Source organism: Mesoplodon bidens, assembly GCF_964165515.1.
Source record: "Mesoplodon bidens genome assembly, contig: HAP1_SCAFFOLD_291, whole genome shotgun sequence".
Classification (NCBI taxonomy): Eukaryota; Metazoa; Chordata; class Mammalia; order Artiodactyla; family Ziphiidae; genus Mesoplodon; species Mesoplodon bidens.
The window spans coordinates 389,983-413,197 of NW_027671677.1; the positions used below are offsets into that span (position 1 = coordinate 389,983).

The 23,215-nt window shown below is 51.7% G+C and overlaps 1 protein-coding gene and 1 pseudogene across 2 annotated transcripts in view; both read right to left on the minus strand.

Moving 5' to 3' along the window:
• The window catches only part of LOC308611204 (centrosomal protein of 78 kDa-like), a 178,156-nt pseudogene extending 177,999 nt beyond the window's left edge, over positions 1–157 (minus strand). Inside the window, exon 1 of the transcript in view lies at positions 85–157. The product of the transcript in view is annotated as a centrosomal protein of 78 kDa-like (transcript). The remainder of the gene's footprint in view (positions 1–84) is intronic.
• A 199-nt stretch (positions 158–356) lies between these two features.
• LOC308611206 (BCL-6 corepressor-like) lies at positions 357–19,071 on the minus strand. The gene is made up of 10 exons (XM_081260083.1): positions 18,380–19,071; positions 17,009–17,195; positions 11,343–11,588; positions 10,678–10,920; positions 9,911–10,092; positions 9,429–9,662; positions 4,386–4,552; positions 3,090–3,235; positions 2,275–2,431; positions 357–849 (listed from the first exon to the last, which is right to left on the minus strand). The coding sequence occupies exons 1-10, from the start codon at positions 18,857–18,859 to the stop codon at positions 558–560; spliced, it is 2,334 nt and encodes a 777-aa protein (XP_081116209.1). The 5' UTR covers positions 18,860–19,071; the 3' UTR covers positions 357–557.
• Positions 19,072–23,215: the final 4,144 nt, after the last annotated feature.

The window sequence follows — 23,215 nt, forward strand, 5'->3', positions numbered from 1 at the left end:
AAAGGTAGACAGGAAGTAACATGGTGTGTAGGAAATCACGAGACCAGTCTGATGGGAAGAGACTTAAACAAGACTGAAACTCACTTTCTAAACCTCCATCTCCAACTGGACAATTCGCAGGACACAGGTACACCAAAGTGGCCAATTTATTCAATCCCTTTAATATGGAGGAAGAGTTTAAAATTTTACTGGTTTAATTTGCCCCCAAAGCAACTCTCAACAGTTATGGCCTCTGTCGTCGGAGCTTTGTATGAAATTAAGTCAAAGTGTGGAGCTCCTTTGCCTTTTTTTTTTCTCCTTAAAAAAGAAAAGAAACAATTGTTCCGAGTAAAAACAAACATATTCCAAAGCATGTGTACATTGAAAAGTAAAGAAACTTTATTAACAACTTCATAAAAACTGACTTAAAATTTTAAAAAGAAAAAAACATGTTTTGAAGTCCTTCCGACTGGAGTCGTGTCTCATAGTGTCCTTTCTTTACAGAAATAGTCGTATTAGGACACATATGCACAAGGATTAACACCATGACACACTGTACACGGCGGGCCCTGGCGAGCTCACCAGTTGTCGTCTGAGTCCAGGTCTCTGGGGAGGATCCACTCCACGGATGAGCCCAGCAGAGTCTGAAGCTCGTTCGTGAACTCCACCAGATCTAAGAGCTCCTTACTTTCTGGATTACAGGACTCCAGGTCTTTGGGGCAAGAGAATAAGAGACTTGCTGACACTTGCCGGCAGAACTCGGCCTCCGCGATGGTGACGATTTCCACATTTGGGAAATTGCAGCGGAATATGCAGGAGGACATTTGCAGTTTCTTGAGCAGGTCTGAGAGCAACAGCCAGTTACGACGCCTACACCAGAGAAAGGACAGTGGTTTGAGTTTCCGGCAAAATTAGAGGCGCTCCCAACTATGAACTACCCGTCTCCTGGCGGTGAAAGGGCCTGCTACTTCCACTTTGATTACCCCACCCCCACCCCACTTCTCACTGTCCTTAGAAGGTCTACTTCTTCTTTTTCTTTTGTAATTTTATTTATTTATTTATTTTTGGCTGCATTGGGCCTGTTGCTGCGCACGGGCTTTCTCTAGTTGTGGCTCACGGGCTCTAGAGCGCAGGCTCAGTAGCTGTGGCGCACAGGCTTAGTTGCGCCGTGGCATGTGGGATCTTCCAAGACCAGGGCTCGAACCTGTGTCCCCTGAACTGACAGGCAGATTCTTAACCACTGTGCCACCAGGGAAGCCCGGAAGATCTACTTCTAGCGGGGGAACTCTGGACTCATGTGCATGTGTTAAGAGACCACCTAGGGCAGACCAGCCAACTTAGACAAAGGCAGGAGCAGCGCCCCTGAACGAGCCTCGTTGCAGGCCACCCCAGTGCTGCCTTGGCTCTGGTCACAACTCAGGTCACCCCTCTCCAAGTAAGTGCACCCCGTTCTAGTCACTGGGGAAAACCAGTCTGTATGCCAACCCAAGGGAGATGGCAAACACCTCTTTGACCTCTCCTCTCCTCCGGCCCTCACGGAGAGAGCATGAGAAACACTCGAGGTCACCTGGCTTTCCTTGCCTTTCCCACACCTCCAACCTGCCTCTCAATGCTGCCGGGAGTGAGGCTTTTTCGAGAAGGGAGGTGGTACAATCCTTCCTGATACCCTGCCACGCTTTATCATCTCTATCCCGAATAGAATGTCACCACAAGGGCAGACACGTTCCCAGCCTCAGAGTCCAAGGAGGATGCTACTCCTTAAGCACCGGGGTCAACACACAGCAGAGCAAGGTCTCCTGATGTGTTCACTCCAAAGGGTTGGTCATGGGGCACAGTGGCCCGACCGTGGGGACAAGACTCGATCTAAGCAAATCTGAAGACACATAAGATCCCAGGTGCCACATACGGCTTTCTCTAATCTTATACGAGAAGCGGGTACACATCAGTATCGTCCCGTGGACCCCACGCGCCTTGGAAGGCCCCTATGGTAGCCGTTTGGGGAGGATCCCTTCCCCAAGAGTTTACTGACTGAAACTGTGCAATTGCAGTCGCTGACTCCCGTGTCCTTTGGGCTCTAGGGGTGTGTTCCAATGAGGGCAGTTGGCTGGCGAGCCCTCCCACCCCCCAAACTTTTCTGGAAAAGTTCCACTGCATTATGTGAGGTCGGTGGACACTTGGTGAGGAATTCACTCACCCCACAACCCATCCACCCTCATCTGCTGAAGGGGATTTCTAACTCCTGCCACCCCACAGAGCAGCTGGGCTGGCTCTCGACCACACGCTGGCCACGCTCACCCCTGAGCGACGGACACCTGGACGTTATAACACGGCAAAAGGGGGTCTTCGGAAAATTCAGATTCCAATAGGTCACCATAGGCCTCGTTGCTGTCATCCTGGTCCTCCGGTCGTGGGGGATTTGCTAAAACATCGTAACCACTTTCATCATCTGGTTCTAAACGGGGGGGCAAACAAGAGAGAGGTCAGTAAGCTGGAACAAGATTCCAGCTGTTCGCCAAAAAGGACTCTGGAAAAATTCTTTCCCAAGCAAGTCCTGCTCACAGCACCACCACCACCCCCAGAAGCCCAACTGAAACGAACAAGGCTGTTCAGCACACACAGAGCTGCCAGAGAACTCCGAAGAGCAACCGGGGCTACCGTCGTCAGGAGCCTGCAGGTTATTTAAACAGTCTGCAGGGTGGGGGGGAGAGAGAGAGAGAGAGAGAGAAACAAGATAACGCCTGCTGGTAAGAGGCAAATGCTGCTGGAGTTCGGGAACATCTCACGCTGGGGCTGGTGTCACCTCCTGACAAGTCCCACTGCACACGCCTCCAGGTATCTGACTGAAACCTCCCCACGCGTCCACCCGCCTTCCTGAGGGACTGCCCGCCTCACCGCCCCAGCCTGCCAAACAAAAGCTAGCCTGGCTAGCCCCCCACCTCGCAAAACTCAAAGTACGTACCTCTTCTTTGACAGACTAACGTTGGGCCGCTTTTCCCAGTAAAGGGTCACTTAGAGTAAACGGGGGGTGGGGGTAGGGGGAACCCAGGTGAAAGGCTGTGAAGTCACCGTCTAGATGCTTGAACAAGACCGTGTCTTGACCTCTGCCGTACCTGTTAAGAACTTCTCCAGAAGTTCGCTGTGGTTCACTTTCTTGATGGTTCTACCTGAGTACGTAGCCAGGGTAGGAACAGCACCGTAGGAGAGGAGCAAGCGGACAATTTCGAGATGATCATTCTTGACAGCATCGTGGAGAGGCCTAGGAGAGGTGCGGGGGATTACACCCGTGCACGCGACGCTTGCTTCTAAGGACACGGGGCAAAATCGAGCGTGTGCGGCCAAGCCTCGTAGGCGCGCTATTTCACCGAGGAGGTGAGTGTACGGTCGCTGCGACAAATTACTCTGTTATTTCAACACATAACCCTTTACGGGACAGGTGAAGGGACCATCTCAGGCCTAATTCTTCAATGCAAATCTCTCTTAATGCATGGCCCAAGGAGGAACTCAGGCCACGATGAAAATGTTTCCAATGAACTTAAATAGTGACAGACTGTATGAAGGTAACATACAGCGGGGTGGGGGGAAGAACCCCAGCACCACGGAAGCAGATACGACAAGCCATTGTTACACCATTACAAACAAAACCCAAAAAGTGCAGTTGGTAAAAGAAACTAGGGGCAAAGTGGAACCTCTCCTGAAACCAATTTGGAGATGAGTGATCAACCCTCTCGCCCAGAAGCAGTCGACAGGCAGGGCGAGTTCTCAGGAGGATACAGAGTCCTCCTGCCCGTGTCCGCTGGGGTCAGGAACACTGTCCGCAGTCCCATCCAGAAAGGATGCTATTTGGAAACCATGAACCACCAAATACCTTACGGTTTTGCTCATTTTATGACCGTCAGGAAAGCCCCAGTGCCCTGCCCTGTGGTGGCATCCCAGGTACAACCAGGAAGATGCTTGGGCTGACTCAGACATGGGCCTCTGGCCAATAAACCGAGGTCAAGGACAGAGTGGGGGCCAGGCCCGGGGATGTGGGTGGACATGGCAGGTCCTATCAAGCCAGTTGCCACTGGACCTGTCTGTACTCCTGCAACTTTCAACTCACATATATGTTCAAGATTGAGATTCAACAGATGCTGGTGGAGAGTCCAGGGTCTTAAAAGAGAACACCCCTGATTATTCATGCAGGCTCAACATTTTCAGGGACTTCTGTCCATAAGAGTGTCACAGAGTTTTAAAGTTCTATGTAAATTTGCCAGAAAGATCTGTCCGATTCCATTCTAGAGGACTCCGCCATCAGTGTGCTTACATGGCACTCACTCTCCATCTTTCCTTCTGGGGTTCCCCGCACACCCTGAGAACCACTGCCTATGCCCCAGCAGGGCCAGGCCAAGAGCAAGACCGCCACTGACCCGGTTCCATCCTGGGCACTGCAGTTGACATCGGCGCCATATTCAAGGAGGTGTCGTACTATGTTGAGCCAACCTCTTGCACAAGCCTCGTGCAGGGCACAGTAACCCGCGTTGTCGCGGTGGTTCACATCACAAATCTTGTTCTCCAGGCAGTACAAGACCACTTCCTACGGGGAGAGGAGAGGAGAGGAGAGGAGATACCATCAGACCACCATACAGTGAACCTTGTAAGGGTGACCTCCCCATAGCTTGCCGGTGCCCACTTTCAAAGGCATACATCCTTGGGGCCAAAAGCCCACCATGGCGCGGGCAGGCGGCAGGCATCCTGGTGGGGGGTGAGAGTGCGTGAGAAGGGCTTGGAGATGCAGACAGTGTTGTCTAAGGCTCTGCTGCACCAGTGGCCTGGCCATGGGCAAGTTACCCTTGAACTTCTCCAAGCTTCCACAGGGCTGCTGAGAGGACGCATTCGGATAGCGATGGAAGCCCTCAGCCCAGGGGCCGACGTGACCAGTACAGAGGTGTCACAGCTGCTAACATCTTAGATGACACATTGCCAAGCACAGACCATTCTCACTTGATGGGTCTGTTCAGTCAGTGGCAGTGGACGATAACACAAGTTTAGATCAAAGTATGGATGACCAACACTTAAAGAGAGCTTAAATCAGCCAGAGAACATTCCCCAGCTTAGAGAAGCAGGGACACCCAGGTCACCTACATCCTCGCAACCCTTGTTAAGAACCCAAATCAGAACCTGGGCCTCAGATGCTCTTGTCTGTACGTTAAGTAGAGTTAAAGAGAAGCTCTCTCCCTCCATCCTCGAGGAATGACACAAAATGCCTCCAATAACCCCACCCTCTATTTTGCCTCACTCCACCCTCTCAAGTAAATATGAAAATTTTAGACTGATTCTGCCCCAAGTTAATGACAGGAACCTGATACACCACAGGCTGCAACCTCCACATTTCAAGAATCAAATAAAACGTTCACCCCCGCCCCCGGAGATGTTCTGTGTCAACACTGTGCATTAGAATCACTGTTATTAACCTTATTTCTTTGGCTTGTTAAAATATTAATATGAACCACTCCCAGTAAGCAGAGCAGGAACTTATTCAATGTTTTATTACCTTAAGAAAGTTTTCAGACACATCGAAAGCATTTGCCACCAGAAAACACGTTATACTGTTAATACTGGGTAAGTCGTGCCCAGCAGAGAGCCGTCAGGTTCTGAGAGCTGGGAGTAGGCAGAACGTGCATGTGGCCCAACACATGGTCTGCTGGGTAAGAGGGGATGGGATGGGGTCAGAACAGGCCTCCTTGTGACATCTCTCAGGTAACTTATCTGTTAAACCTAAAACGGGGGTCATTCTAGCTGCTCATAAGTGCGAGATGGGTTCTGTAAAACCTTTTATGCCCTTTGGAGGACACGCCAATCAAAGGTGACCACTCACTTGGGAGCAAACTAGAATGTTCCATTTGCTTACCACGTGAACCCAATGGGGCATGCTGGTAAACCTGGCCATCGGGGCCCTGTTACTTCAGGTCACTGCAGCAGCTCCCTTCCAAAACAAGAGGAGGAAGAGAAAAGGCACGCCCACGAATGCGTTTCTCCGTTTACATCCCAACCTGCCAGAAAGCCCACAATCCTCTGGGCTCCCAGGCCACCTGCCCCGAGCCCTGGTATCCAGGATACCGCATGAAGCTGCTGCTCTTTTAGCAGGCCCTCACTAGCCAGACTTGAGTGGACGGCTGCAAGCTAATGAGTTGTGTGCCCCAGCCAGGGAGAGGCCCTGTCACGTGGCTCTGGGATCAGGTCTGAACGCCACCAACTGCTGTGCACACATCAATTTACTCAACCCAGGGTTTATTTGCTGTGACAATCATGGCCTTCACCTGGAAACCTTCATCACTACTAGGGCAGATTCAAGGGTACCTAGAAATGAAAGGCCGTCCAAGCTGATGGGTAAGTCAACTCTCTTCTCCCGGAAGATGGCAGCAAAGGCAGCAGTAGCCCCACGGCCAGGTCAGACTTTTTGCCACGGGCTGTCCTAACTCAACCACGTTGATCCCACTATTTACACAGTGCTTCTCATTTCCCCAGATGAGGACGTCTTCTGTCACCCACAGGAACCCAGGAGCTACCAGGAAAGGAAGGTAGTACCATCCTCATTCAACACTTGGAAACTGAGGCCCAGAGATATTAAACCCCAAGTTCAATTAACATGAAGTACTAGACCTATAACTCAGGTCTTTGGTACCTGGTCAGCTGGGAAGATTCAAAGGGCCCAAGAGGGCCCCAGTTAGAGGGATGCAATCCAGCTGTGACGAGCATCCCACAGGCCTTCTCTGTTGGGGGTCAAGTGGGCTAACTACACTATCCTAACTAGGAGGGTGATGGCCTCTAAATGGATGGCAACCATCGCCACCAACACTTTCTCTAACTGAAAGGTGAAGAGGCGGGGGGAGTCTGTCGACGCAACACATTCCTTGGTCTATTTTCTCCGCTAGAAATAAACGGGAGTGTCTGAAGGGCAGCCCAGCCATTCCCAAGCAAAGTCAAACTGCTTTTGTCGGACAGCTCTCTGTTCAGCGGCTATAAACCGCATGCCATTACCCGCAAAATGTAACCATAAAGGCCATAAGCCCGACGTTGTTAATTAAATGCCTAATTAACTTTTTAAAAAACATGAGTTATTCAATTCATAGGAAATTTAACCATCACCGCTAAAGGCACAAGCATGTGGTTGCACACTGGCGTTTCAGCCTAAGAAATAGAAGCCTTTTTCCCAGGAGGGAAAGGTTTGAGGTCTTTGGCCATGCAAGTGATCTATTTAACGCGGATCTGAAGCCAGAGTGTGTTTCTAAACTTCCAGAACCACATTATCATGACATAAAGCTCAGACAGCCTTTATACTACACATGGTATCTTTGGCTAAGCAGAAGAAAATAACCAAGAATGCTGAAGACAAAACTTCAGGAAAACCCTCCCAAACCACAGCCTTATCTGCTTAAGCAAACTGTCCTTCAATTTGAAAAGGTTGAAGCTGCCACATCTCCCAACTGGGCCATCATCCCAACATTTAAAATTCTGCCCAGAGAAATCCCAGAAAGTTGGATTCAAAGTTGAAAGCGTTCATCTACTTGTCACAATGTTCAGCATCAACACTGGTGATGTGTGGAATCTATATATTGAAATTTACATTTGAAGAAAAAAACAAATCCGACCGTAAACATTCCCAAGGCTTCCTGTGCAATCAAAGGCCAGGTAGCCTAAAAAAGTATGGATCAAGTGCCCCTTGGTCCAGGCCTCAGAGCCACCAAACCAAAATGGAAACTGTCTTAGAGGACCAACGAGGGTCTTTTGACCTCTCTGGTCCCAAAGGGAGGCTGCTGGAAATGATGCCAAGTTCACAGGTGGGGCTCGGAGCCCCGCCCTCCACGGCGGGTGCAGCAGCACCCCGCCCCCCCATCTCCAGCATTTGCTGGAAGCGGGAGTCTACTTTCTCAACCCTAACCCAAAAGTTGGGGTTAGGGGTCTCCCCCCCACCTCCAGCGTTTGCTGGAAGCAAGGAGACTATCTTCTCAACCACGGGGGCGTCTAGCTCAACACTATGTGCAACATCTGCTCTGTCCTCCTAGGCGCCCGCTCTCAGCTCTTGGGAAACCAACTGGGTGCTCCTTGGACTTCACCTGCAAGTACCTGCGCTAACTACCAGAAAGTGCTCTCTAGCTAATGGAGAGGTCTCCAAGAGACGTGTAGATATAAACAACAGCACATTCAACCCACAACAACAACAAAAAAACATCCCAAACTAAGCATAGCCCTAGTGCTTCCAACTTCCCACCCACAGTCATGCCTTAGGGCCAAGGCAGGCACACTTCCAAGGGCTCACGGCACTATGGACCGGGGTGGGGGGACACGACGGGAGACGGGGGACAGGGGCACAGAGCTGGCTGAGGGTGTGGGCGCCAGGGCTCCGGGCCAGCCTGGGTCCTGCCACCCCAGTGCTCAGCCACACCTCCACGCTCAGCCTGCTGCACCGCGTTTTACTGTCACCATTCAACTCCCAGAGGGCTGATGCCAGCACAGAAAAATGCCTTTGCCCTGTGGGCTATTACATCACAATTGCTACTGACAAGTATGGTGGGGGAACTGCACAGGGCATGGAGAGTCATCTGTCTCACAGAGGTTTTGAACTGTAAAAAGGGCAATTCCAGTGTGAGCCAGTCTTGCTGAGGAGCGTGGTGGGCTGTGGAGCACTGCTGGATTGCTACCTGTACGGGTATCAGCTAACCCCTCTGAGGCTCAGTTTCCTCATCCGAGAGTGGGCTAGTACTCGTTACTCCCAAGTGAAGATGTTAAAAGGGTGAAAGGAGTTACTACAGATCACACGGGCTTAGGCAGATATCAGCTATCTTTCTATGTTGCTCTAGCAATAGAGGCCATCACTGTCATCAGCCGTGCTGGGTTGGGATACAGCAGTGTGGACAGGGAGTTTTGTGCAAGGCTCAACCCCTGCTCCCCGCCCATCAGCCCTCGGCTCCCGTGCCCTCTCAGAAAGAGACTGCTCAGGTCTGCCCCACTCCCACCCCTACTCTGCACAGACACTTCCCACCCGCTACCCCACAGGGGCATCACTCTGCCCCAAACAGCACAAGTTAGTAGAGCTAATAACTACTCTCCTTCTTGCTATTCAGAATCCAAAAGGGCTCATTAAAATTCCCCTGGTCGCCAAGCCCTGGGTTAGGTCAGATCTTATATCAGAGATAAGTGAGCCGGACTGGCCGAAGCAGCCTACCTGCCTGAACGGGAACGGAACATCAGAGAGGCCTGCCTTTCTTTTCACACCACGACTGAACAAGCCACCAAAGAGCCCGCAGTGTGAGCGGGGCCAACGCAAACACCCTGCTGGAACACCCAGCCCAGCCCGCCACGTGGAGGGGGCTGGGCTCTGAGACCCGCCCCCCATCCCCAGCCAGTGTGTCCCCCACCCAAGGAGCAGCAGCCGGCGGATCCTGATCCGGGGCACCCACAAGGATGCTCACCTCGTAGCCAAGCCGGGAGGCCTGCTGTAGGAGGGTCTCGCCCGCGTTCTTATTGACAATAAGTCTCCGCGCTTCTGGTGGCATCGGGCGGGACTGGGTGGTCTCTGGAGGGGAGCTTGAGCATGTCAGCTGCGAGGCCTGGGAAGCTGGTAACAATTGCTGCAAACGGTCCAAGGGCTTCTGGTCCTGCTTGGCCGGCGAAAGATCATAGTCGGAACTGGGCTCAGGCCGCTCCTGAGTGGAGGAAAGCACTTTTCCTCCTCTCTGTCTGAGGGAGGCGGGGCGCGAGGAAGGGGCTGCATTTTTACTCGCTGGAAACTTCACCGCCACCCAGGAGACAGGTGCCCTAGGAAGGGGCAGGGACATTTTGGGGGGAGGGGTTCAGGAAAAGGAAAACTTTGTCCCCAGAAGCAGAGAAGTAGGCAGGCAGGATGTGCCTGCATGGGCCCGGGGGGCGGGGGAGAGCCAGGGGCAAGAGGTACCTTGCCATCCGCATTGTCCACGTAGGAGTCCCCTGGCAGCGGCAAGCCCCGCCTGGGCTCCTGAGGGCTCAAAGGCTTGGTTTTGCACGGTCGCTTCGCGGATGGTTTCTCGCTGTTGTCGGTGTATTTCTGCGGCAGGGGCGAAGGCTGCCGATCCATTTCTTCGTCCATGCACAGCACATCTGTCAGGGGGAGAAGAAGCGGGCGTTACACAGTTGTAGCCGGTGAGGAAAGAAAAGCCCATTGTTAGCACTGATCGTTGGAGCAGATTCAGTTTTTAAAGATATACCAATTATGTTTTCAAAGCACTAATATTTTAATCATCCCACATTCAACCGGCAAATGGGCTAACCCACGAAACGCCAAATGGCAAGTCGCTTCAAAGGGCCGCAAGAGAGGGCAGAAGCCAGCCCTTCGTGCGCTCCCGTCCCCACCCGTGGGGGGCCTGGGTGCTCGGGACAGGGCGACTGGGGACAGACAGCCTGAGGCTGGAATGAGGGCACTGACAAGCGCCCGGGGTCACCCAAGACTTCCCTTCCTGCCCAGCCGCGGGCTGGGTGATGAGGAGCAGCCCAGGAAGTCGAGCTCCCACCTCACTGTCCATTCCATAAGGAAGTGTGCAGGCTGAAAGGACCTCATGAAGAAAACTCCCCGCTCGCCACACACTACTCTTGTCAACTTGGATGGCGCTCAGGTCCCCTCCAGGGCCGTTTCCCACAGAGGGCGGGTGATCCACCCTCCAGGAGCGCCCCCCGCCCCGTGCGTACCTTGTTCATTGTCACTGCATTTAAGGGACTCCTCCAACCAGCTTCTGTTGCTTTTGGCCTCTGCCCTTTTCCTGCCAGGTTTCTCTTCGGAGATGCTATTGCCCTGGGGGGTGACCGCAGGCTGGACCGCCTGGGTCACTTCCTTCCTGCCCTGCCGGCCAGGTTTGCTCTCTGCTGCCGACACCTGCTGCTTCCGCCGTTCTCTAAGGTGCAGCAAGCGGCGCTGCTTTCTGGGATGGAGCCCTGTTAATTCAATGCACACCTCAGGTTGGTCAGCTCACTATAATGTGGCTCTTCTAAGTGGTTAGAGGAACTGTTTGTCATTTCCCTCTCAGGCCAGTCAGCTAATGGAGAAATAACTACAAATTAATGAAGAAGCCCCCCAGGGTGGGGAACGAACTGTCTTACACATCACTAACAGGAGTGGGGGAGGGGAGGGGTGTGGTCACTGTGTTGGCTGGAACTTGTCACCAAGTCTCGGGAGGGGGCCTATTTGCCTTTGGCCACCTTTGGGCTCCAGCCCCGCCACCTGGCTTTGGGGGGGTGGGGGGTGGGGAGGTGTGAGTGGCTCCCCCCAGGGCTCCAGGGTGGGACTGGAACTTTCCACTGCTCCGCTCCAGGACTTCCGTAGGGTGCCCTGCGGGCCGAAGCGAAACCGAGCTCACCTTTGGAGACCCGTCTCGGCTTGGCTTTCAGCAGGGAGTTCTCCGGGAGCACAGTGGTCTCAGTGTGCTTCCTATTGCCAGAGACCTTGCGCTTTCTGTTCAGCCGGAGGGTGGGGCTGCGTGACGCGTCCGGGGCCGTCTGGTCGGTGAGGGACTCTCTGGGGGGCTCCGTGTCCATGTCCTCAGGAAGATCACTGTCTTCTGGGGCTTCGAAGGGGTCAGGTTTGCTTCCATCATAACACTCCCCTAGGGGAGGGGAGACAACCCGGAAAGGAGGGAACAAAGGTCACCAGGAGCAGGCAGGACCCCCATGCCCAAGGCAATCTGCTACCAACAGACCACCCCCCTTTGGAGACCAGGGGCCTCACACGCTGGAAGCACAAAACCCTCAGAAAGACGTCCCAAAGGAAGGACAGCTGAACACAGCCAGCAAAGAAAGCAGAAGATGAGGCGTGTAGCCCACTCACAATCCATCCTTCAAGGGTCAAGGTGAGGCATCTACACTATCTCTCTATAGGCATGTGAGATAACTCCCTAACTGCTTAACTCTCCAAGGTGGCTTACTTTTAAAGGGGGGGTGAGTGACCTCACAGTAAGATCCAACCAATCAGGGCAGAGCTACAAATGACTATCCAACCAATCAGGGCAGAGCTACAAATGACTATGGAAACAGCTGCTAGTAAACAAAAAAGGCTGATGTCATCAACAGACCAAATAGCCCCCAACTGCCATCTACACAGACATAGCACCAATGTTCACTTGGGTCAGCAGGGGCGAGGGTGAAGAAAAAGGGTAGGGAAAGAATGGTGGGAGGCTGGGAAGCTGGGGAGACCAAGGCAAGAGGAGCCTAGCAAAGGGAAAGGAAAGGCTTCCTGGTGCACACACAAGGGTCAAGGGCAATTTCAAAGAACTCAACCAGATTGCTACAAGTCCGTCTGTCCTCCTTCCACACCCGTGGGGGGAAAAGCATTTCACTGCCATCGAGGGGCTGCTCCTAGTTCCTGTCTAGGAAGAAGGCCCTCAGTGACACCAGTCACCCACCTGGCACGTCTCCACGCCTTCCTTCCCAGGCAACAAGCATCTAAGGACATTTCAAAGACAAGACTCCAACCCCCTTCATGGGGGGGCGGGTGGGGGGGCGGCGGGCAGGGCTGAACTGCTCACACCCCAGCTCCGCCTGTGTAGCTCCTGCCCCCTCTGCTCAATCTAGCATCCACTTGGGGCTTTTCCTCCAATCACCCCAGCCTAACATTACTCCTCGCTTTTGCTCTAGCCAAAGAAACAGTTCAACTGCTTTGCTAGTCACATTGTTTCTAACACACAAATAATTCCATAATGATCACTGTGCTGTTAAAGAGTTCCCCGAAGATGACCCTGTGTCCATCACCGGCCGGGGGTGGGGGTGGGTGTATGAGTTTGGTATTTCGTTAACACCTGAGCTAAGCTCCCACAGCCCGTTTTTCTAGATGAAATCATGGACACACCCCTCACATGCTGCTCGCATTCCTCCTCCTCTCCCTAGACCACTTCAAGTATCACTCCCACTTCGGCCCAGCCGGCTGGTCCCCTGATCAGCCTCTCTTGGGGGGCATTCCCAGCATTTAATGGCAGCCAGTTGTGGGGATGAACCTCACCCTGGCCTGGGCTAGCCTGACCTGTGTTCTCAATGGTGGAACACACTTAGCTTTTCTCCAAGGGTATCCCAAGGTGGGAGAGATCCCCATCTACTCTTGCCGGAATGGTGGAATCACCCCAACCGCGAGGGTCTCCTGTCATGGCATCAGGAGAAACCCCAAACTCCTGGCCTGTGCTTACGGGTGATGCAGCCCAGGCTACCGCAGGCCCGGTGAAGACGGCGTGCTGCAGCTCTCACTCCGGCTGCTCTGTGACCCTCTTAAACACTCAGGCAGGAATGGCGCCGCTTTACAACTCGGCCCCCTTCACTTGTAAAGTGGGAATGTTATTGCTAGCCTCCCTCCAGGGTGGGCTTCATAATCACGGGCCGGGCTCAGCACAGAGAAAGGCTGGAAAAATCCCTTTAACCAAAAGATGCCAAGACTTTCAGACCAGCCTGAATCTCAGGCCTGAAATGTAGGAAATTTTAAGAGGTGAGCCCTGCTGGTGACACCATTGGACTTCTCTGGTCCAATCTGGTCCAATCAGCCTTCCCTAAAAGCTCCGTGGGAGGGGATCCATGGAGGAATGGAAGGGCTACCTTAAGAACCCCCATGTCCAATTTGAAAGTTTCTTTTCCCAAACTAGGTCCATCCACCCTTCCCCCAACCCCGGAGCCTTTTAGGGCAAAGATCTCAATTCCCCTCAGCTAAGGCCCCCCAAGACCTTACGCTAGTGTGACCTTACCCAGGCCAGTAATAACCCTGAAGGACACCCACCCCGACTGCCCAAGATGCCCATGGCCACCAGCCATGGGGTAGAGGCTCCGTGTCACTTGGAGCTTCTCAAAGACTGTTCTAACCACGACCCACACGAGGATGACCCTTGAGGGCAAAGGAGATGGGGAGATAAATAGATACACGGGGATCCTAACCATCAGGCTTTGCCATCATTGCTACTTTTGGCCCTTCTAAAAGTGGGAAGCCATGTGCCCTTGGTCACCCAGTCTAAGCAAGATGTGAACGTGGTCCCTGCAGCATGGTCCTATGACTCACAGCACATATATCCCAAATTCATTATGATTGTACCATAGCATCACCTCACAGAAGCATCACCACAGCAACATTTACAAGTCACTGTGTCAGCAAAGCACCCTCACCACTGTTGAGCCATGCCCAGTGAGGCCTAAACAAGGTGAGAGGGTTCTGACTTGCTGGAAGGCTCCCCAGGATTAAAATCCCCTTCTCTGTAGCTTAACTATAATAGCACCTCCAGTCAGGGCTAACCTTGTTCAAAGTTACACCCGCTACACAAGGAGTGCAGGGGATCTCTGTTCCAAAGTAGTTTACAAACGTGCAAGTGCTCAGCTGGAAGAGAAGTTCCCTGAGCAAAGAAGTTTCATGAAGCCCCTCAACTGAGGCTTCCTCCAGCTCCTGGCCAGGCACTGCCACTGAGCAGGTCCTAGGCCTGTCCCAGCCAAGTGGTTGGCAAGGGAGATGGTTACTCCAAGTTTGAGAAGGAAGGGACCAGTGCCGCCTTGCCCCACCCCATCTTCAAATGCCACTGAGGGTTCCTAGTGATGAACTTCCAAGTCTGAGGAACCTCCAAACTCTGGTGAACTTCCAAAATAAAAATTTCACTCAGCCACCCATGTGATCATAAAGAATAAATGAGTATCTCGGCCACTGTGTTTTCAAGTTAATTCCTTTTTTTAAACAAGCCCCTAGCAACAAGATGCACCCGCACCAGGACAACCAGGGCCACTGAAACAGCACCCACCACCTTGGAAGCTCCTGGTCCCTCCATGGGTAGGGGCTGCCTCAGAAGGGGGAAGGCATCTTGAAGGCATCCTGGACCCTCGCTGTGACCCCTGCCCGCCCCAAATCCCCGCCCCAGCTCCCATGTGCTCACAGCTCGGCTCTCGGCCACACCTACACCCATGAGAAGGACCTGAGCCCATATCAGCTCAAGACATGATGGCCCAAGAACAAGAAGGCCCATTCATATCCAGCTGAATGGAGTGAACACCTGCTGGGCCTTGGACGTGGAGGCCGCAGTAAGAACAGTGGCCCCTTCAGGTGACCTTTCCTGACCCGCTATTTACAAACCCCATGTTTCTACAAGACAGAGGGTGGGTGGGGAACCCACCTCCGTTGCCCCAACCTTTGAAACGGAGCCCCTCACCTTCCCCAACCCTTCTCCTGCCCTCCCATGGTGGCCATTCATGGCTCACTGGGCCACGTCCCGGGTGCTCCAGGAAGAGACCCGTCGGTCGGTCTGAGATTGGAGGCAGGCGGTGGGGGGAGGGGGCTTTCGGAATCATCTGGGGCTCAGGCCCTGCTCCCCATCAGCCACACCGAGTTCTCGTCTCCACGCTCAGCAGGAAAGACTGGGAAGGATGCACACAAACGTCTCTGGGAAGAAGGGCGGGTGAGGCCACTGAGACGTGAAGGGCAGCGGCCACCCTGGGTTTGGCCACGTTGCTGGAGAAAAGGGCGAGAAGACTCGAGGCCGGTTAACTGCCCGCTCCCTTCCTCCAGCCTCCCTCACCGTCCACCCAGAAGAGGCAGATCCCCTCCTCAGAAAAGTGCATCCCCGTGAACTTGGCCGTGCCCACTTTTACCACATCTCTCTGAGAAACTTCCCAAGAGCTGAGTTATGAGGCCACTCAGGAGGGTAAGGGCTGCGTGTCAGCTGTGAGCACAGGCAAGGAGGGAGGCCTTCTTGCTGCTTCACTCCAGGGTGGCCTGGACCCTCCGTTTTTCATTCCAATCCTGAGGGGGAGGAGCTCGGAATCGTCTACTCCAGGCACATCAAGAGCCCCATCCCTCGGGTAAGGCCGCCACTGACTAGCCCCAGAAATCCCCTTCTACGGGAGCCACGTGGGACAGACCAGTCCCAGTGTGGCTTACGCAGAACCCTGGCCACAGGCCTTTCTCTGACCCCAAAGATGAGCTGGGGGAGGGCAGTGCTCCAAGCAGCAGAGAGAAGCACACGCTGCTGCTGACCACAATTTGCCCGAACTGCATCAGGCACCCACGACCTAAGCGTGCGGGCGAACGCCGACCCTACGACTGGGTCCAAGGGCCTGGGCCTCCCAAACGTGCCCACCACCCCCGACTGTCCCGTCTCAGGAGGATGTCACGCCCACCCTGTCCTCGACGTTCACCGAGGTGCCCTCACTCACCTTCACCGGTGAGATTTCTGGGGTCCAGAGCAGGCTGCAGGCCACAAGCACGCACACGGAAGAAAGCGGGAGAAAGACCTCCACTTGCTGCCAACGCATCTCATTAGCCCAGGAAGTCTCGAGGGCCAAGCCAGAAGTCAACCCCAGTGGGGGAGCAGCTGATGGGACCGCAGAGTGTGACTCGAGGCCAACACTAGCTTTCTCTCCAGTTCGGCCTCCAGAACAGAACACACCCGTCTGGTGGGAAGAACGGCCTCGTTGATCCCACGGCCTTGGAGCGTGGTGTCAGCTCCTCATGACTGCAAACGAGCCTCCACAGAACACAATGATGCTCATCTCTCTGGGGCCTTCATCAGCCCTCATCGCACTTGAACGAAACCTCTGCCTCTGGAGGGAGAATCCGAGTACCCTCCACTCCCTCCCACAGGAGACTGTCACTCTGGAGGGTCTGGCTCTGGCTGCAAGTGCCATTCCACTGCTACCAAAAACCCGTGTCCGTACCTGCTACAAAACAGAACACATACCTGCTACGCCGGAGGTCCTGCACTGCCATTCCTCTGCTCTACTGTATCAGACTATTACTAACTACAGGACTAGCATTGCTCCGGAAAAAGGAGACGCGTGCCAGGAAACAGCATTTCATAGGTGCTTCACTCCTGGATGCCGCAACGCTCCAAAGGACAACCAGCCTTGCAATCCACAGCTGGGAAGGGTGGCCAGAGCAGCCCGTTCTCCGAACAGCCAGCACCCAGACGCTGGGCCGTCGGAAGCGTACTGTTTCCTCTCACCTCCCTCGGCACTGGGAGAGGAACCGCCCCGTTCCCACTGACGTGGTACCACACGCGAGCCGCCTGGGTTCACTTACATCTCTCACTGTCGTTCTGGTCGGCAATGGCCTCCTCCGGGGCGACCGACTTTGGCTTTTTGTCCTGACTTCCTTTCAGCCTTTCCCAGTCAGCGGGGCTGAATTTGCGCACCTCGGAGTCTTTGGTCGTGGGGTGGCCACCTTCTCGCTCTTTCATCTCCAACTCTGAGAAGCGCATCACTGCACGCTACAAAGAGAACGGAGATGGAAAAAAGACACACCTTACCACCAAAGCTATTTCACTGCCCTTACCTTAAAGGAAGGTATCTTCAAAGAAAAGTTTGCCCAAAACCAACCACAATTTATGATACAACTGAGATATTTTAAAATTGAATGATAAAAACGGAAGAGTGTCTATGTGTAACTAGTCACACACTCTTTCTTCGTAAAGCCATATGTATGTAGATATATATGTGGTGTGTATGTAAAGCCATACATACACTGTGGCATACAGACAGACATTCTCTTTCGAAGGTAAATAAAACAAAACAAAAACACAACGCAAAGAAAGCGAAACAAAAACACAACAGAAAAGAAAACAAATGCACAGTGAATAAAGACGACCATGGCCCACAAACTTCCCTTTGTATATTTGGAAATGAAATTTAACTCAAAAGGTTTATGGAAGATTCTAGTAATAAAAATTTGAAGAATTGACCTCACAGTAAGCAGCGGGTAGACATAAAATACTGTCCTCTTGTAATCCTTCCATCTATGTAATTAAAATCGGCACTCAATGGATCATTTAGATAACTTCATCCATTTTTATAAGCATAAACCAATTTTTTTCTTAACATTGCAAAACAATTTGGCTTTATTTGTGTTTTAATTAAAAGTAAAATATCTTAAGGAAATTCCTATACAACATCTATCATTCACTAGCAAGTTAAATACATACTCTATCCCTTTAAGCAAGGTTTGTGTTTTTGTTTTGTTTGTTTGTTTGTTTTTTGGGTGGAAAAAAAAATTGCACGAATCTCACAGACATGCGGCCGCTACACACCTCCACCAAGTATCACGTAAGGCATTCTAAGCAGCGCTTTTAGGTATATTTGTTAACGTACAGTAACGGCAGAGAAATCAAAGCGATTGATAGGTAAATGTCATGCAGTCTTTTAGACATCCTTCGCAATAATTAAAACTTCCGTTATCAGCATTCGAGTGGAGTTCGCTTAAAATCTACAGAATAACTTAAAGTATCCACTTACGTCCCCTTACTGGACACATTTCAAACATTTAAATTATCCTAAGCTTCATTAACCAAATCAGCCCAGTGTCCTGCCCTATCATACCCCCGGCCCCCTCCTCTTCACACATTAAAAAAACCTGACAACTGGTCAGGCTCCTGAAATTCGGGTGGTGGGGGCTCACCTGCAATGCCCGCTCCTCCCGGCTGAGCTGACGGGAGTCTGCGTACAGTCCGGTAGCGACACACTTGAACCGGTCATCCACGTAACCAGCGGAGTTTGCGATTCTCTTTGCCAGCTTAGATGGCTTCGGTTTCAGAACTTTGCCATCGGTTGATCCTGCCTCGTCAGCTCCGTCTTTGGTGTAGGTGGGGGTGACGTCCACACTCGGTGGGGCACTGCCCACGCAAAATGGTTTGGGATCCTCTTGGGTTTTCCCGAACGTGGCCGCAGAGCCGTCGCTCCCCAGGGTCGGCTCCAGGAATGCAGTCGAGACCGGCGTCACCAGGTTCTCCTTGTTGGTTACCGCTGGAACATTCTCCTTGCTTAAGCCGGAAACTGGCTGGCCCAGAGCCTGTTTGAAAGTATAGGCTTCGTGGAAGTCACTGATGCACCCCAACTCCTCTCTCAGAGCAATGAAATCCCGGTGTGGCTGTAGGGCCATATTTTACTTTTTTATTTTTTAATATATGTTCACATGTTTCCATAAAGGATCCAAGGTGGCCCATAACGTAAGGACACACAATATTAGCTTTAAAAAAACATGAAAAAAAAAAAAAAGGGAAATCATGATCCTGGAAATGGGTTGCATCCTTTTAAGGGGTGAGAATAACAGAATGAGTGAGCCAAAGATTTGGGAAAGGATCTCACATTTCCAAACGTCCAAATCTTAAAATTGCACCAAGTGGGAATGTAGCTGTGGCAGTATTAACCTGAGAGAGCTCTATGATCGTTGTCTTTACTCATCACTTGGTTGCAAGGTTATAAATGACAGGGTAAGTGAAGGAGGGCAAGTAGACAGATAAGAGTCATTTCCTGATTCTCAAAAGAAGGGGCATCACCTAGGAAAGGGGACTGCAAAATCCTACAGGAATCCTCTTCATATACTAAATTTTCTAGGTGGCAAAAGTATCTCCTTTGACCCTAGCAGCCAGATGGAACTTAGAAAAGTAGTGAAAAGCTACTCAACTGAATGCAAGTCATATGACTAGGAGCACGTCAGTGAAAAGTTCAAGGGAAGATGCTGTGGAAGAGCAGTTCACCTTGTGGTTGAGCGTCCTCAGAACGTGCAATGGGAGGTGCAGTACCTGCTCTGTCTCACAGGGACCCTCCAACCTCTAAATGCATCTTTCCTGGGAAGCTGAATTCAAAAAGTCAATTTTAAAAAAAGATAGGGCTTCCCTGGTGGCGCAGTGGTTGAGAGTCCGCCAGCCGATGCAGGGGACACGGGTTCGTGCCCCGGTCCGGGAAGATCCCACATGCTGCGGAGCGGCTGGGCCCGTGAGCCACGGCCACCGAGCCTGCGCGTCCGGAGCCTGTGCTCCGCAATGGGAGAGGCCACAACAGTGAGAGGCCCGCGTACCACAATAAATAAATAAATTAATTAATTAATTAAAAAAAGATAAAAGTCTCTAGTAGAGAAATTGTATCAGAGCCTAGTATTAAGAGCTGTAGAGCCACAAGTTTCCCATGATACGGCCTTAGCAGAGGCTGTTAAGGCAGTGACAGAAAATTTGTACCGAGGGAAATAGCAGAAGAGTTTGCCTACAATTCACGAAAATGATCCCTGCACTTGGCCTGAAGGAAATCAGCAAAATTTGTAACAGCTTGTGTATTTGTATGCGGGATGGAGAACGAGTTTAATTTTTAAATTTCTCTGAATTATCACGTAAGATTCAGAAGATGCTCTCTCTGCCTAGAAGCCACCCCACTGGGATAACTATGCCTACGGAGTGCCTTTGCCTATGACTCCTACTTGCTAACAGACTGGCAGCCTGGCCCCAGGGCCTGGTCGCTGCTCCCAGTGCAATGGTGGATATGGTGTCAACGGTTGCAAAATCAAAGCCCCTTACATCCTCTCCATGCCTCGGTCCCACCCCCCACCCCACTCACCATTGATGTTCAGGAAGGGGAAGGTGTCCTGGATGGGAACGTGGTGCTGTGACTGGTCCAGCTCACCTTCCTCATCTTCTTCATCCACACCATTATCTTTCTCATCCCAAGGAGCAGATCCAGTGGATCCTACCCGAGAAACACACACACACACACACACACAAAGGTCAAAAGTGAGGCGCTCACGTTGCACTGTCATCCCTGCAGCTGACCCACTGTTCAAGCTAGGCACTGCCAGCACAGAGGTTCCTTGGGTTCAGTGTGAACCCTCAATGCCAAAGAGTGGGAACCAAGGGTGTTCACCCCACTCCCAGCTCCTCCTACGGAGCCCCAGTGCAAGCTCTCATCCCCTCCCCTATCCAGGAGCTGCAGACCCTACTCCCTTCTCCTAGAAACCTTTTAATTCCTACTCTAAACCCCTTTCTACACATTCGCATCCCTTCTAAGGACCCAAGGAGCACGGCTTCTCTCCTTTATAAGCTTACTGTGAAGACAGACCCTTCCCTCATGGCAGAGCCTCACTAGATTCACTGGAGGTCAAGTCTAAATTATCTGGCTCTTAGTCGGAACTGGCTCAACATTGAGTAAATATAGGGATCAGGTGGTATTCTCCTAGGAAAAATACCATACAAATTAAATGATCACTTACCCATCATTTATAAAGAGAACTTAATAGCCTTCGTAATGTCATGGCAATTGATTCTTAGAACAGCCTTTGAAATACGCAGGAAAGATGAGAACCCAGATTTTATAGTGGAAGAAGCTGAGGCTCAAAACGTTGAATGACTTGATTCAATGTCCCACAAGTAGTGAAATAGAAAGACCGAGGTTTATAACTCAGACCTTCTAAGTTTTAAGCCCTCCTTCTTCTAAACTACCTGGCCTCTCTTCTCAGTGTTGAGTCCCAAGAGAAGTTATTTTTTTTTTTTTTTTTTTTTTTTTTTTTGCTGTACGTGGGCCTCTCACTGTTGTGGCCTCTCCCGTTGCGGAGCACAGGCTCTGGACACACAGGCTCAGCGGCTATGGCTCATGGGCCTAACCGCTCCGCAGCATGTGGGATCTTCCCAGACTGGGACACGAACCCGTGTCCCCTGCATCGGCAGGCGGACTCTCAACCACTGCGCCACCAGGGAAGCCCTGAGAAGTTATTTTTTATAGAACTCAATACCCCCTCTTCTTTCTAATGCTTTACTGTTCCACTGGGTGGGCAGGAAGACTGTGCTGAGTTTATATCTTTTGTTCTCTGGGTTCTTTCTAGGGACAGCATTTCTTGCTTTATTTACCAGTCTTCAACTTTGTAAGCGAGGCGACTTTCAAGTCGACTATCGCTTTTAGGGTCCAGCCCGGAACCTGGCACACTGTCCACCTTCTCCCCAGCAGCTGAGGCCTCACCTGGGTTAATGATAGAGCCCTGGGGCTGGGGGATGTCACACACTTGATATATCTTCACTGGGTTCATGGGCACCTCCTTGGTGCCGTCGTACATCAGGTTGAATTCCCTGCTCTTGTTGAGCGCACAGCGGAGCTGGGCCTTCCATTTAGCTGGGTCGGGGTCGTCCACCCCTTCCTGGTACTTCCCCTGTCTCCACAGCCCAGGCCTGAGGGATAGGAAACTGCAGTGAGTGCCTGCTTGTTGCCCAGAAACACTGGAAAGTGTGCCCCTCCTCCCTCGTACAGACACAGATACACACAGCCCTGCCTGACCGCCCCATCACCCCAACTCCAATTTACAGAGACTGCAGCAGAAAACACCACGCTGGGGACCAGGCAAGGCAGGGCCTGAGACAAATTCAGCCAAATGCAAATACAGTATTTTAAAAAGAGGAGTCTCATCTCAAGTGCTTGTGCCAGCATCAACTGTCAAGACTACAATGGCCTTAATGAAGGGTTGAAAATAAAGAAAAATCTGGAACACGTATACACCAAAATACTAATGGCAACTTTTGGATAGCAAGATTTCAGGTAATTTTGTTTTGTTTGGCTTGCCTTATTTGTTTTTCACATGAATTGCTTATATAATAAGAAGAGAAAGGGAGGTGGCGTATGATATGAAGAATTTAGGCTTGCAGTTCCCTCTCCCTTCAGTCTTTAACCTGATGCACAAATAACTGTTGAAACCAAGTACCTTTAGGAGTAGCAGCCCATAGGAGGGCAGGAAGCACGCTCTGGGGGTTCAGCTGGCCTCAGTGCGAGGCTGAGGGCCTCAAGTCCTAATAAACTCACACCACCTGCCTTTCCCTGCTTCCTCAAACTCCCACATTGGGAACATTTTGCTGGGAACACCAGTGGCTGGTGGCCTGGGCCAAAACCAGTGGGGCCCCGCCTCTCTGGTTTTCAATTTCCAGGTCTAACAGGCATCTATGTGTCTGTTCACGGGATATCAGCCCTCCCCCACTGTTAACGTATCTCAGATGTCTACACTTTCTTCAGGGCTGTGACGTATGTGCTGGTGCAGAAAAGGGGGATGTCTTTTGCAGAGGACTCAAGATCAAGAGAACGAGATGGACCGGCCAGACTGCTCCCACTTGATGTTAGGAAGATAAGGTGGCCATGTAGTTAGAATTCTGCAGGGGAACATAGCCTATAGAGTCTATGGGTTTGCGGATCCACAACTTTTATTTTTTCAGTAATGCCAACCAAGCTCGTAAGAGACTGACATATAATCCAGAATGCCAGTCTACTCGTTTTCAAAGGGGGATAAAGCTGGTCAGTGACCAGCATGGTTAAGTCCAATAACCTGGACATAACCATGTATGATCTCAACCAGTAACTCCTGTATCCGGTTTCTAATGACAATTCCAAGAACATAAGACCCACTCAACATTTAAATCCAAATTTTCAGATGACTCCAAAGCTAAATGGAAATGATTTGATATTGAACTCTAAATCTGCATTATCTAGACTATCT

What these genes read in the sequence shown, in the direction of transcription:
- LOC308611206 (XM_081260083.1), bottom strand. Translation starts at nt 18,859, where the DNA reads ATGGCCCTACAGCCACACCGGGATTTCATTGCTCTGAGAGAGGAGTTG. An exon ending in GGGAGGAGCGGGCATTGCAG is followed by an intron (nt 17,196 to 18,379) that starts GTGAGCCCCCAC and finishes TTCTCTTTGTAG; the next exon opens with CGTGCAGTGATGCGCTTCTC. An exon ending in AGTGCCCAGGATGGAACCGG is followed by an intron (nt 3,236 to 4,385) that starts GTCAGTGGCGGT and finishes CACCTCTCCTAG; the next exon opens with GCCTCTCCACGATGCTGTCA.